This window comes from Melopsittacus undulatus, chromosome 4 (genome assembly GCF_012275295.1).
Source record: "Melopsittacus undulatus isolate bMelUnd1 chromosome 4, bMelUnd1.mat.Z, whole genome shotgun sequence".
Lineage (NCBI taxonomy): Eukaryota > Metazoa > Chordata > Aves > Psittaciformes > Psittaculidae > Melopsittacus > Melopsittacus undulatus.
The window spans coordinates 66,755,580-66,771,644 of record NC_047530.1 but is presented as its reverse complement, the minus strand read 5'-3'; the positions used below and the strand labels follow the sequence as shown (position 1 = coordinate 66,771,644).

General features: G+C 34.5%; 1 protein-coding gene across 1 annotated transcript; it reads left to right on the top strand.

Moving 5' to 3' along the window:
- The first annotated feature begins 15,338 nt into the window (after positions 1-15,338).
- On the top strand, positions 15,339-15,773 carry ATOH7 (atonal bHLH transcription factor 7). The gene has a single exon (XM_005155155.3). It carries the CDS (start codon positions 15,339-15,341, stop codon positions 15,771-15,773), a length of 435 nt encoding a protein of 144 aa, XP_005155212.2.
- The last annotated feature ends 292 nt before the right edge of the window (positions 15,774-16,065 follow it).

Sequence of the window (16,065 nt, the reverse complement as noted above, 5' to 3'; positions counted from 1 at the left end):
TTCTGAAGTTCATGGACCTGAAATGGGTTTGTAAACATGGACTCATTATCAAATGCAAGACATGGCTCTGGAGACAGCTTAACAGCAGTGTTGCAATGTCATTTAGCAGCCACCTTGACTTTGCTGTTTTACAAAGCAAACTGGTCACTTTCTGGCTAGTACTTGGATTTTCTCAAGGAGCAATACAGCATGTTCTGCAGCATTTGCTGTTTCTGCTGGTTTATGCAAAGAGTCAATCAAAGATTCTTTGCTGGAAAAAAAAAAAAACCCGAAAAAAGCTTCTTTAAGAATATAAATGAACTAAAGAAGCAAAATTCATCCACATTTAGCAAATAGTAAAGTTTTTTTTTTTTAATTCTAGAGAAATAATAATGAACAAAGTCCAGTAAATTTTAAATATGCTTGCTATCTAAATATCCTGACCCAACCAATATCTCTGCTGCTTAGTGTGTTTTTTTTATAATTTACTCATACTTTGTCTCTATTTCTGTTCAGAATAGAAAAATCACCAGAGCTCAGGTGGGAGATTATGCAGTAATGTGTTTGTAATCAACAGATTAGTTAATCAGCCATGATTTATTAATGATGAATTAATTATACCTGATTGTGCAGTTCTGCTGCCTAAATGGAGCTTTAAAGGAGTTATTTTATTAATCATCATTGTGCTAATTGCAGACACTTACAGAAGGATTGCTAATTAAACATGCAACCATATGCAAAATAAGCAAGGCTGCTGAGAGTGGCAAGAAAAAGATTACGCATTTTCTGAGTAGCAACTTTCCTTTGATGAAATATTGTGTAGTTGACCTGATGATTGTAATTACCTAGACATGCTTTAATACACTGCAAAATTTCAGTCAACAGTAAAGGAAATGGATTGTGACAAATTCTGTTAATTTTTCCTAGTGCAGAAAATAGGTTGCACAAACTTCAAATGAAATTATTTGGAATTTGTATGGCCTTGTTTTATGTTTTCGTGTGAAGGATTTACTTGGTATTTGTATTAGCTGTATATTGTTAATCTAATTTAACTATCTTAGCATCCAGGATCATGCTCAAATTTAAGCTACCTTAGCACCAAATGAAATGTCTGATTATCACTTGAAATGAGAATTCAGACTCAAAATCACGAGTCACATCAATAAAAACGGGAGCACAGGGATGTTTATTTCCAAAAACCAAAGTCTGCACAGAAAATGCAGAAAGTAAGCAATACTTAAAGGTAGTTTTCTGTGAAGATACTACTATAATTTAAATAAATATTAGTATCATGTGATCTTCAATCTAAGTAGCGCAATTTTAGGTCCTTATAATGCTAAATACAATCTTTGAGTGCTGTGGGCTTCATCATAGTGGACTTTCCATGGGCTCTTCTTAATGCAGGTTGCTAGACCTTCCTCATTAATTAAATAAAGCTTTTTTAAATAGAGAATTTTCTGGAACTGCCTGTATAATATTACAGTTAGTAACACAGAAGTTTGGCATTTAATTTTTTTTTTCTAAGAAAACAGTTAACTTGCATTGTTTTGATTAAATTAAAATGTTGAATCCCAAGTTAATAAGTAAAGATACTAAGGGGAAAGCTCCAAAATGCAGTGTCTCTTTGGTTAGTGTTTCTGGTGCAGAGGATTTGCAGAACTTTTTGTGCTGCTGTCTTAATAAGAAGAGCAAATTATGGGAAGGGAGAATACAATTCCAAAAATTCCTGTGTGCCTGGGAGTTATTTATCATGTATCCAGTGACCATCAGGTCATTAAGCTACAGGTCACTGTTAGTTTTGAGTTAACCTGTGGCTAGATCCGATAGCTGAAACATTAATATTTGAATGCATGTTTTCTCATTTTACTTCTTTGGTATATGCCTTTGCAGAGCCATATCTCATGTGTAGGGGTCACGAAGAAAGTACATAACCTAAACACTTAGGTTATGAGGAAGTAAGCAATAAAAGAAAAAAAAATTGAGCAACATAAACCATATAAGTTTTTTGCTGTGGAATGAATGTACAGATTAGAGGGATGAAAATAAACTGGGAAGCCATGTCTTAATTTAATAAGCCACTTAACAGATCTACTTAAAGTATTCATGAAAATACTTTGCATTTCTTTTGTATTATCTAGACAAGTGTAGACAGCAAGTTGTTATCAAAGTTGGAAAATTTTGCAAAAGGTGGAAATAAAAGATTTCATGACAGCAAGAGGTCACAGAAAGGAGCCATGTGGTCCATAAGGGATAGGAAGGGAAATTAGCAACAGATGAGGCAGTTATTTCTGGGAAAGGGAAAATTTCTTTGTCTCAGTATTTATCAGAGTGACAGAGAAACATGCCAGAAACAGAGAGAACCTTCCCAGAAGTAAAAAAAAAAAAAGGAAACTAAATGAAAATGAGGGTGATGCCAGATCAGGCAAACATTAATCAATTTCAATTAAAAGTCAGAAAAATCTGTCAATTAAGCAGTTTGATTCTGACTTCTATTCCCCCCTCCTCCTGAGGAGTAGATTTGTCTTTAACTGCCAGACTTAAACAAAAAGACAGAACAAAGGAGAACCGAAGTATTTTTCTCAATTGCTAGGTCACTGTCCTTCTTTTAGTTCCTAAAATTTACTGCAGAATGTAATTGTAATTTTTCAAAGAAATGAAAAAGTGGAATAATAAAACCCAATGTCTTAGCAGGCAGTAGAAAAGTGTGATTTATTTATTTATTTTTACTAGAGGTCAGTTTTAGTCTAAGACCTTTAGTTTAGACTGGTGATTTCTTTAGTGAGAGGTTCACTTGTGTTTTTGCCTTACTGAATAGCGAAAGAGGATAATCCCAAATTTTTAATGTCATGAATCACATAAGCCTAAGTTTTATTGATTTTTCAGTGTTCTGTGACTCTTTTGGTGATACACCCAAACCAAGAAACCACTTTCCCATATGTAATTTTTGTCCTGTTAGGAAATCACAGGATAGATAAAATACATTAAGCAAACCCCAGAAAATTTATCAAGAATGTTTCTAGAATTGTATAGAGGAAGGAGTTTGATGGAGATGAATTATGTTTGTGAGGAGCAGGAGAAGGAAGTGTTATTCCTGTGTAGAGTCTGAAATATGAAATATGTCACCATAGTTAAAATACTTAAGGGCATGCCCTCAGGTTTTGCCACTAGTTGGAGTTAATGACGCAAAGACAGTTTGTTTGATCTGGGAGTCAGGTTGGGAGATGTTAGGCTAGAGAAGATATTATGTAGATTATTGTAGACCTGGAGCAGGGTATGAAGTGTAGCAAAGCCAGGAACCTGATTTTGAATTGAGATATATTCTCTACTGATCTTTTGCTATGCTTTGAATCCAGACCAAAGGGGACCTACCAGAGTTCCTATCCCACCAAGCTCAATTCAGATGGGAAATTCCATCTGGAATTCTTGAAATTTTCTTTTGTTTCAGAAAGCATCTTTTCTCTATAAATATTTATGGCTGTAAACAGAAATAAATTATTGATTATGATAATTTTAGTCACCCATATTCAGACAGAAATGGCTCCTTTCAAAAGAAAATAACTGGCTTTAAAACAGTCTTTTGTACTTTAATCTGTTTATGCATAGCAACTTTCTGAAGATGTGTCTTATTGACTTACATATTTAACATCACAGTCTGTATTCTTACTAATGTTAGGAGTGTGGTTACTACAACTTTCAGAAACCTTTCAGCAGTTAATAGTTAATAGCAATAAACAAAGTACCCTCTTAATAACAAACTACAGGCACTTTCTCAATAAAGTTACAATTTCAGCAGAAAAATAAGGTAGATTAAAAGGAAACACCTGCTCCTGTAAATTACTATGCTGCAGGTACCAACCCAGGAGACTCTGCAGATGGTTCTGTATTTCCAGACCTGACCTCACCACCCCTTCATCAATCTCTGACTGACTGATTCTCTCCAAAGTAGAATGCATCATATCCCAAGGTACTAGGAGACACCTTTGAATTAGTCCCAGTCAGAATACCAATTAATTGGTACTTCTCTTTCATTTTGGGACTTCTTGACGAAGGATTCAGTTGTCTCATCAAGGACTAGCACTGATTAAAAGGTGGTACAGTCAGACAGTTCTAGGAAGAGCTATAAATGGTATTGTACTTCAGGAGATGTGATTTCTGCTAGATTTCCCTGCTGAATGGGATTGGGTTGTGCTATGCCCTAGGATTTTGAGATGAACAAAAAGAACGTGGAATCTTGATCCTTAAAAGGTTAAAATATGAATTCACCACATCTGTTAGAGTTCCCTGTCAGCCAAGAAAAAGTAGAAGAGACATTCTAAGGTCTCTATGTTTGTTTTCCCTCCTCAACTGTTTTGAGGCATTTTACTTCTATTGAGACTCAAGACTGATTATGCTGGTCTTTTCTTCACTAGGACAATTTTTTTCAATTGCTTCTTCCAATATGTACCTATGCAAAGGCCTTGTACAATGTGTTGAGACCAGTTTGATCAATAGATACTTTTTCTTTGTTGAAGAATACATTATCACCCTTCCTAGGAAACAGCCCTTCTGGAAAAAATGCATACAAGTTTGTGTTCCATGTCCAGTCATAAATGTGCCTATTTCACATTCATACTCAAGATCCAGAAGAAGACAGAGTGATACGGTGATGTGTTTTGGCCTTCAGTGATACCTGTAAAATATTTTAAGGTTGTTTCCTCTTCATTGAACACTTTGAGTTTCCCAGCTTTGTTCTCTGAATACCAGAGATACATTAAATGACTGCTACTTATCTTGAAGAAGATACATGCTATCCCTAAACAAAAAGATTTAGAGAATAAGGAAAATGAATCTCTATGCAGTTTGACAGTGTTCTGTGTAGTTTCAGGCTCTTACTAAGTCACTATCTGGGATTATTAGGTAACTTTGATGGCATTTTCTGCATTTCATAGATGCAAGCATGTAAGGCCTGTAAGGCCTCATCTGCTCTGATGACCTGAATGCGTATCACAGACTAATACTCCCAAAAGGAATCAGTGTACTGAAGCCAGTAATTTGCTATTTAAGTATAGTGGAAAGATATCAAAATTAAATATAAAATATAAGTTTCTGAAGAGCCCCTATTACATTCATTAGCAAAATAACTAGGAATTTGCTCTTGAAAATATTTTCTGTGTTTCCAGTTCATGGTTTTGGAACTTTGTCCTCCAGCTATTGGATCTTTTTATGGGTTTGTCTGTTAGATTAAATAGCTGTTGCTGTAAAGCTCGCAATCTTGACTTTCTGGTGGAAAACTTGAGTGGGAAGTTCTTCTGGTGTTTTGCTCTAAAACCATCCCTAATTCTTTAAACTGATAGCACTTTTATTCAGAGCACTTTTCAGTGAGTGTGAATTACAAAAATGTAGTTATTACTATGATCAGGCACTACTTCTAAAGCTGTAAATAAAAACAAGTAATACATACCTTTTTACTGCATAGTCATTTATGAAGAAGACCAGCTGCAACAGAAATACAACTGCCTTACTGCAACTTTTGCACTGTGAGTTAAGGTCCATGAGTAGTTGATGACAAAAGAAACAATGTATGCAATTATATAAGGAAGATTGTGTCATTTATTTTGAATATCTAGAAGGAACTAGCTTAACGTAAGTGGATGAATATATTGCTGTAAAAAGCTTATAGTTTGAAATTTCTACTGTGATATTCATTAAGTCTTGGAAAACTTCATTCTGAAATCTGGATAATTCAAGAGAAAACTTTAAGTGTGATAGAATGCTGTCATTTCAGATTCTTGAAATCTCTGAAATAAGGGATGAAAAACGCAACTAGGTTTATGGGAGAAAAACAAACAAGCTTTTTGGTAGCAAACATTTAGTCCTTTTTCTACATATTGCGTGAATTGATTTTTTTTCTCTTCTAGTCATGGTTTATCACTTTTTATTCTCTACTATTCCCATATACCTAATGGGAAACATTGTCCTTGTGCATTCTAAATCCAGCATTATATATTTGCAGTCACCACATTAAGTGTTTTTTCATTCAAAACCACTTTACTTGTGGCTTTTAGAATATAGGTGTCATATCTAATTCATTATAACTTGGAAATGTGACATTTAGGAGACCTGAAAATCTGAAACATCAAATGTTACCGTGTGCCTAACTAGAACAATTTAATCTTTTAGAATTGCATTTCTTTTGATGGAAAAACCTCTGTGGCGTCCTGCTGTCTGTTTGGACAAAAGAGCAGATGTGTTATATGCATGTGTGCATGTGCACTCATCTGTCTGGCAGGATACAAACCAATACAGCTACAAAAGTTCCTGGGTAATTTGGAAAGCAATAATTACAACATCAGCCCTTACATTTAATAGTGTAATTTTTAACTTACAACTGGATGTGAATTACTTAATTTGCATAACAGTTTAAATATAGAGCAAGAATCTAATGACAAAGTACTATAAAAAACAAAGTGAGATGTATGTTTTCTATGTATGTAGGTATATACATGTATCTGTCAATTTCTTCTGAGGTTTCATATTCTTTTACCCGTATGTTTGATCCGTGCCATTTTTCAGTAATTTTTGAATTTCAGCAAGTAAAGATAACCTTATTGTAATTTTATTTAAAAATAAAGTAAGTAAAAATGTGTTTATGAAACACATGAGGATTTAACACACGCCCTCCCAGAAAAAGTGAATACTGTGTTTTTGTTAAACAAGTCACTTTCTAGTTCACACTGACAGCATTGTGAACTGAGATCTTGGACAAGCAAAACTTGCAGCTGTTTTTACCTTTGGACACTTGATTAGTCTCATTAACTGCAGTAGGATTGCATAAACATGAGAATTTAAACATGCATGTGAAATTAGTATGTAGACTATCTAATTGAAATTCTAATTTTCTTTACTAATTTTTTTTTGTAGAACGTTTGTTCACATTTTGAAACTTATCCATTGAATATTTATATGTTAACTGTTATACATTACTAAAAGAAAAGTCTGCAGTAGTGTATTTTAAAATATAGCATACCCTTATGGACATACAATATTTAAAATGCCATGAGGAGGATTTTTAATTTACAGAACTGAATGCATTAAATCTGAATTACATATATCAAAATCACTAGATCAATTATTTAAATAATTCTTCTGATTAAATATGTGTTATTCCTAATTTAAATAATTTAACTGATTTTTAATACATATTCTGTATGTATTCTATATGTCTTTGAATAGATAAACCTTGAAAAAGGCACTTAGCTAACAATTTTATTAAAAAATGTTACTAAATATATTATTGAATTAGAGAATTCTTCTGTCTTATTTTTATAAAGCACCATTTGTCAATTCAGATCCTTGAAAATGTTACTGCAAATACTGTCGCTTTTTATTTGTACGTATTTCTTTAGGTGGACACAGTTATTTTCTATATATTTTCAGTGCAGAAGTGAAAGCTAAGAATGATTCCAAAGAAATATCTAGACTGCGTGGCTCTTACCACAGAAATGCTGTTGTGAAATATTTTGAAAACAGATAGTAAGTACATTTATATAACCATTTTGCAAGTATACAAAATGAAGGATAATTGACAAAAGTCTCATTTGTGTAACAGCTTTGACCCATTAGAGGCTTTTACATCATGCATCGCTGACTTCAGGGTTGCTGTTGTCAAGCTACTTACAGATCCTAGTTAAATCAGGCATTTCATATTTTTGCCCTCATTCGCTTTTGTTTACCAGCAGGAGACAAAATATTTAATTAGTTTTGGGGCATTTATAATCTCCCCTGGGCCAGCTACAGCCACAATGCTGGACGCCACTTCTGAGTTAATTCCAGTCAGGCTGGCCCCTCCAGTACAACATATGGGGAACCTATAAGCCTTTAGCAAAACTTGCAACTGAACTATTAGAGGGGTGGGACCTCCCTGCTGGGAAAATACTGCACAACAAAGCCAAAAGGGGCCAGCGTCACTAGTGGAGGTCAAGGCAACACTTAGACCAAACAGCATCTGGCAAACTGTGCCAAGTAAAAATCAATGAGAAGCAGAGCAGTGGGTAGTAATTTTATGCCTGTTTGCACAAGAAAATAACTCCTCCTGAACTGAAAAATTATTTTATAGAAATATTACAGCATTTTTTAAATCACTCTCACCATTGTTGCTTCATGTATTTTTATTTCAGTCAATATACTGTATGGCACACCCTGTACATGATTTTGGCTTGTGCAAGCAGCATTCATTGTAGCATTAATTATGTTTTGGGAAGTGAGGAGTTTTGAGAGTCTTCTTCCTAATTGGTTAGGAACCAGATGTATAACTAATTCATTTAGAAAGTGCATTACGTTCTCTTTGTGTTACAACAAAGTGTTTAAGAAGGAAAAAAAAAGACACTACGTAATATTATATAGATTCCAGCCAGTGTAAACTGATGCAGCTCAGCCCACTTGAAATTTTTCCTTGTTTTTCATCTTCCTTTTATTCTCACTTTCTGTTACTTCTTCTGTCTCTGCTTATATCACATCTTGTGGTCCTTGTTTTTCCCCATTGTTTTTCTGTGCTTTTCCCAAAAATTCCAAGTGCTGGTGCTTAACTTAAAAACTGTAAGCAGTCTGCCACTGAATTCGGTGGGATTACTTAGGGATTAATATTAAACATACTTAAGTCATTACATGTTCACGGCATTAAACACCGTATTTTACCCCTTACAGAGCTGCTTTCTGTTCACCTTCCTGCTTTGCAAAGCGGGGACCATTCTCTATGGTTTTTGGTTATTGTCCACTTGTCAAGAAGTATTTCTGTTTTCAACAATTTCGACACTCATTTTCATACTTAAGCTACCTCGTATTTTAAACTACTTTAATTCCTTTTGTGCTTTGAGTGAAGCAGGTTGCAGGTAAAAGTCTTTATAGTATAGATATACACTATAGTGTGTTCCATAGATTGACTAACTTGCAGTACTAGCTTATGTGTCTTCTTAGTTTTCTGTGGTTATAGGTGCTGGGAAGGTGTCAGCTTCAGACTGAGGGTCTTCATGCGTTTTGACAGAGAAAAGAATTTTTTGGTTTTGTTTTGTTTGTAGTGCTGGTGTTGCTTCTGCTTCTGTGTCAGGGACTTACTACATTTTGTTACATTTATAAAGTTTTAAAAATAGACACATGAATCCTGGTTCACATGTGCTGTACTTTGGCTGTTATGTCTCCAGTCTTGGGAACAAATGTCTTGTTCATAGTTAGTGTATTTGGAGGACAGTGGCACAGGAGATGAAGCATGAGAGTTTATCTCCCTGTAATCTCAGATATCCCCTTATTTTACAGAGGTGATTGTGATGCACAGGAGTGTGGAACAGCAGGATGAAAATTAGATGTGAGACATGAAAAGGGTAGAGGGAGTGTAGGGGCTATAACAGAGGAAAGTCAGGACCAAGACTGAGTAACCACTGAAGTACTGCTTATTCCAGAATCTGGAGCTGAATGCAAGAGTCCCAAGTTTATACTTCCTTCGGTCAAATCAGCTGATGAAATATGTCTTAACCACCTACTTAATCTTTCTAATCCTGAGGTGCCTGGTATAGTAAAAGATAAATTTATCCCTTGTGTTGCTAGTTACCCTGTTAGAGGTTTTTCATAACAAGATAGAAAAACATCTGTCAGAGACTGTAAAAATAGTAATTCTTGTCTGGAGTCTGCAGGGTAAACTAAATCCCCTCCTCTCATCTGTTTATCCATGCATAGCATAGGTAGTGTTTTTAATAAGTCTGAAGCTATACTGAAACTGAGTATATAGGAAAATAAAATATGGTTAGAAAAACTGAATTACATCCAGATGGAGGGTTTCTGTTCTTGCCTGTGCCAAAATGCCTTTGTAATGCCTAACAAGTAATTTTTTTTTTTAAGTGGTTGCTGTGGACAAATTTGTACTGTCCAGTGCTACTGAAGCTAGTGCCAAACATGTTAATTCATGTTTGAAAGATGAACAGAGGATTAGTGTTTTGCACAAGGTAGCTAGGGCAGCTGTAAAGCAAACCTTAAATTTAAGCTGTACTATTTCAGTATCGAAGCTTCCTTGCACAACGCTAGTTGAATGGTGAACAGTGAATATTGTGCCAGGTTTGTGTGTCCCCTACTGTGTGTTGCCTATAGGTCTCTGTGAAAAATTTTAGGCCAGCTTTTGCAGATCACTGAACATGCACAGGTGGAATTGCCCTCGGTAGAGAACTTTGTTGGCACATGAGAACCTTTGTGGTGTGAAGTGCTCAGAAAATTTGCTGGCTTAGTAATAATATGTCAAAGGTTTTTTTTTTTTTGCTGTCTTAGTGGTGCAATGGTTTCCAGTACCATTCTAAGTGGAAGTTTCTTTCTTTTTCATGAGCTGTCTCATGTATATTTTTGTATTATGTATATTTACAATTACATATGCATATATGTAATAGTAATCATATTCAATATGTAATACAGGTGGGAAACATTTGAAGACAGTTGAATGTTCAAAGCATGTTTCTCTATTACCATGATAAAATTAAGGCTTTCTGTTTTACTTTTCTTTTTTTTTAAAGGGGTTTCAGACCTCTTGTAAAATCACACTTTAAAACAAAGTTATGTTGAAAGGCTGTTCCAGTCAGGATCACTGAGGAAGGCTGTGCGTTTTGAGCCTCACCTGAGGGAAAACTACTTAAGAAAGGTAACATGGAATAGAAAAGGATGACTGTCAAGGAGAAATGGATAAATTGAGAAAAAGTGATAGTTTGAGAGTAATATGGCAAGTAGAGCTTTAAGTGTGGTTGGGAGACTTACTTGTTGAACGGTTAGAAAGAAAAGTTCACCCTGGATGGACTTAAGAGGAAAACGAAATGTTCTAAGCACTCTGTATGAAAGGATGTCCAATATGAAGTTGGGAAGCCCTAAGTGAAATGACTGTAAATTCATCTTACTGCTGTAGTTTGCTATTCAGCTTATCTATGAGTTTGCTACATCAACTTAACAGTATCGGTTAGTGTCTACATTTCCTGTCTGTTGAAGATACAACGTTCACTTGTGAATTATTTTGTTTGCTAATTGTCCTGTAGCAGTGATAGGGAAAACAGTGTAAATAACCAAGGAAGGAAAATCCATTATTCTGCACACCATGGATTTTTAACCTGTCTTGTGAGCTGAGTCAAATATTACTAGAAATTGGGCCCTTAAGGATGGTCATAGTTTGCTAGTTACCCACCTGCTCTTAATTAAGCAGCATACAGCATGCCAGTCTTTCACGTTTGCTCAGTATAAACTATGGTGGTAAGAAATCTTGGTGAGACTTCCAGAAAGGATTAAATAGTGGATGCTGGCTGGAAGGAAGAGGTAAGAGTCTTGCTTTGATATAATGCTTGTATATGTTATTTATGGAAGAAATAGAGAAGGTACTGACAAATTAGACTATAACCAGAAATGCTACTTTCACTTCCTCTTGAAATTATTATTTGGCCAACAGAAGTAATTAGATTTTGCTTTCCATATTAGTATAGATGGAAGAAATCCAGCTCTTCATAGTGAGTACTGTGATATATCACATCTGAGTTATTAACTGTCCTAGCAGGCAATTTTTAATGTATGTATTTATGTAGTCATAAATCCTGAAACTAGTTTGTTTCTTTAATGGACTGAAACTACTCTTTATTTTCTGAGTATTAGTGATGACTTAGCGATGCTAAAATAATTTGGCTTATGACTGAAAGAGCATTCTTGCCTTTCAAGCTTGTTTTTTTCTGAGAAAAACATTGTATTTTATTAAAGGTACTGCTTTAGATTTAAAATGTGAATCAAGAATAATGCTGCAAGGGTCATGGTGTAATACTAAATTTGTACCTGCATAATCAGAGATTTAAAGATTGAAATCTGAGTAATCGAGTAGACACAAGTAGACTCTTTCTGGTGATTCTAATGTTCTGGCTTGAGATTCTGTTATGACATAAGAGTAAAGGTAAATTATTGAGAAATTATTAATGTACAATAAAGATGAGAAAATATAAGGTGGGAACTAGAAAGGTTTTTAGCTCCACAGCAGTATATCACATCAGAATGTATTAATAGCTTTTTGAAAACTTCCAGCTATTTTGAGAAAAAATTGAAAAATAGTTCAAAGAATAAAACCTCTGAGAAATTATTAGAAATAAATGAAGAAGGGAATAGAATTACAAAGCCAATAACAGAGACAAGCTGAAATATAGAGGAAATCAAACCTGGTGGAGTAAACCTGGGAAAATTTCACTGATAGCATTTCTATTATTGACTGAGCATTAAAGTAGTTTATTTTATAAAAGCTTGAGCTAATGTGTTTTCATATGGCTGGTGGGCTATGCAGATGAACTAAATTAATTGGTGACCATGAGACCTTAACATTTACTTTTCTTATTTCTCTTTCATAAAGCAGAAGCTTAAGATGATTGTAAGTAATGAAAACCAGGCATTTGATCTGTCATGGAATAATTTTTGGCTTTGCCTATAAGCTGTAAAATCCTGTTAGAGGTCTGTTGTTATTCCAGATGGATTTTGGCCCTTGTCCTGTGATTTGGTAGTAAATCATTTGAAGTAAAGTTACAATTTGTTTGGTAAGAGCGATAAATCACAGCTTCTCTCTTGAGATTGTATCAGTGTGTTAGTCAAAGCATGATAAAGATGGTGAATCAATTAGGAAGGGGAAGATTAACAGCATTGTGTATTACATTACTATGCATTAGTGGAGTAAAATACAAAGTTTTAAAGAACTGATTTTTGGTATGTTTGAAGTCTTCATTGTAATTCATACTGACATGAGATATTAAGTTAAAAATGGGAAAACTGCTGACAAGTGAAAACATACGGTATTATACCGTATGATATTTTAAAGGGGTGCATTTCATATTTCTGGTATGAAATTAACACCACTCTTAACTTAAGAGTGGTTAATTCTCTGAAAAGAGTAATAGCTATCTCATGAAAACACAATAGTTATTAATTTACAAAATCCCTTCATTTTATTGTGTTTATTTTTATTAAAAATCCTTTGAGATTTTCTTTAAGAAACAAAGGATTTAATTAACAGACTTATTTGGGCATACAAGGCTGTAGCACTAAAATATGTTATAGGAATCACATGAAGATCAGAGGTGTATTTTTTTCATACTGCACATGCAATATCTCCCATGAAACGTTTTCAGAAAAGAAATATCTCACGTGTTCTAATTGCTGATCCTTCTGTAAAAGACATATGGTTATGTGGGTTTTTTTTCTGAATGGTACTGTTCTCAACTCTCACACAAAAATAATCAGAAATAGTCATTCAGAAAGTAGCATCTTAAGGCATGGTAGTAGTTCTTTATGTTTAGGAGAATAGGTCAATCCACACAGCAAAGAATATTGAACATTTATAATGAAACATGATGCAGTTATAGTTCTTTAAAAATTGAAAACGTGGCATACATTTTGATAATGGAATAATGGAGACTCCCCATCCCAACTATCCTGTCTGTTCAAGACCATTAGGATTCAGAATATTAAAAGCAGAGCAACTGGGCGTAACAGGCTACATTCAACATCTGTTGTGCTGGAGTCCATTAGTGTTCAATTGCATCCTATTGTTTTTGGATTATTCAACCTCATTTCATCGTCATTGCTTCTGCTAGGGATTAATCAGCTGTTTACAACTACACCAAGTTCTGGGGTCATAAGGAAAACAATTGAGCTATAGTTCTAAATAAATATACAGTATTCAGTCTCTAATGAAAAAAGTTACTAATTTATGAATGCTGGTAACAGTTTAATTAAGTTTGAAATCAATACAGATAATAAATCATTGTGTGGCAGGGTTGGTTTTTTTTTTTTAGCTTTTGTGTATATAAGAAAATGGTGCTTCCTTGTAAGTTTATGTAGATAATGGTTTTCATAATACAAGTACTGTCAAAGAAATATGTTTTGATTATGGGTTGTGAGTGTATGTATGATTGCTTCTCTATCATTACAACTGGTAGCAGAAATGATCCCTTACTACTAGCAAACTGTTTTCTTCACATGCTCTTTTATTCCATTTACGTATTTAGGGATATTATTAAAAAGACACTTTCCCCTCCACATAAAATACATGTACTTACTTTAATAAGGTGTATTAACCAGGACAGTTTTCATATAATTTGTATAATTACATGTTTTTGTGTACATCTGTATCATGACCTATCTAAAAATTTTTACAGTCATTATTATATAAATTCGTAACTACATCTTAACTGTTTAAATATATTTAAATTATTTTAATGACATTAGATTTGCTGGTAGGCAAATACATAATGCCCATTTTCCTCAAGATACTAGTCTCTCTGCAGTGTTGCATACTTTATACAATATTAAAATTCTGAAGGGTTCTGAAGTGTTTCTGATAAAGAGAGTCTACTTACTTTGGTACTATATAATGCAAGCCAGTAGTATTCTTGGCCATATACCATTAAGCTGATTCTCTTCTGTTAAATTAGAGTAGCTATTTCTTCTACCCTTAATACTGTCTAAGTAGAATTTTCACATTTTGAAATATAAATACTACAATGCACAGAGATTTTTCTTTTTTTCCCTGTGTTGCAACAGATTATCCATTGAAAGGATCTTTTGCTTAACTGCCCAGGGTCTTGTGGGGCCAGGCAGACACTACTCCAGATGGCAAGTTGTTAGGGCTGGACAGACTGGCTTTGGAAGACTTCTCAACAGCTGAAGGCTGTGATGTTCAGATTTTACTGGTTTGGGTTTTTTTTTCACTCTGTAGTTCCCAGGGTGGGAAGGTACTGGGATGGAAGCAGAGTGCCGCCCGCCCACCTGCTACCACCTGTTTAGCTTTTGCAGTTTCTATAAAGCCTCATCTTGTCTGTAAGACACAATCATTGCTTGCCAGCAGGAGTCAAGAAGGGAGAGATTTCTGTTACGAAGTTACATCTTCAGATTGCAACAGTTAATTATTTCAAAATACTCTTAAAAACTGAATCAGAACTTCTTTCATTTGAAATGGTCATTTGGAATTGAAATGTCTTTAATCTGTTAAGATCCTTTTTGGATTAAATGGACCATTTTCTTCAGTAACATACATTTTGAGAATGGAGATTTCATTGTTTTCTATCTCTGAGTTTAAAGAAATTAAAAGAATGAAAGTGTAAGACATTAAAAACTCTTTATTCTTTATTTAAACAATAAGAAGATTTTTTCAGAAGAATCAGAAGACCTTTTATTTGTATTTTTTATTACTAGATGCTAAGAAAAATATCATATCATTGACATCTGGAAACTGATTCAAGAGGTACGCAGGCCACTCACATGAGTGCTTTCCTGACCACTTTTTAGATACCCAGTTTTTAAAAAGTAGTCTTTGTGTCTGTGAAACTGAAGCTGCATCGAATATGAAAACCTGTAAATCCAGTAATTTGGATTCAGGCATGGAGTCAGACATCCAGTGCGGAAGTGGACCGGGCTGTGTTGTGAAGTGCAGTTCAGAAAGAATGGAAAGTGCTGCAAAGAGAAGACTGGCTGCCAATGCCAGGGAGAGAAGACGGATGCAAGGGTTGAACACAGCCTTTGATCGTTTGAGAAAGGTGGTTCCACAGTGGGGTCAAGATAAGAAGCTGTCCAAGTATGAGACCCTTCAGATGGCTTTGAGTTATATTATGGCTCTCACTAGAATCCTTGCTGAAGCAGAACGATACAGTACTGAAAGAGAATGGATTAGCCTTCACTGTGAACACTTTCATCCAGAAAGCTACCACCATTACTCGGGACCAAAAATGGCAACGGACAGTGATCCATATGCACAGCGAATATTCAGTTATCACCCTTAACATTTTCAAATATGACTTTTTTTTAACTAAGAATATACAGCAGGCCAGATGTGTAATTTAATAATTAGCAAGAGTTAATCTGCTTGAATAAGGTAATATTGGCATTATAATGGCTTATTCTTGTTTGTGTCTTACGCTAATTTGACAATAAATTTGCTTTGAGAGCTTTAAATCAAATGCATTTAAGAAGATTGAATTTATTTAATCTTGGTGGAAAGCATGCTTTTAATTTGAAATCTTTTTGATGGTTGTTTTATAGTTCATCTAGTTCATTTAATTCTTTTATTTAGTA

Excerpts from the sequence above, each read along its gene's own strand:
- ATOH7 (XM_005155155.3), top strand. The coding sequence starts at position 15,339 with ATGAAAACCTGTAAATCCAGTAATTTGGATTCAGGCATGGAGTCAGAC.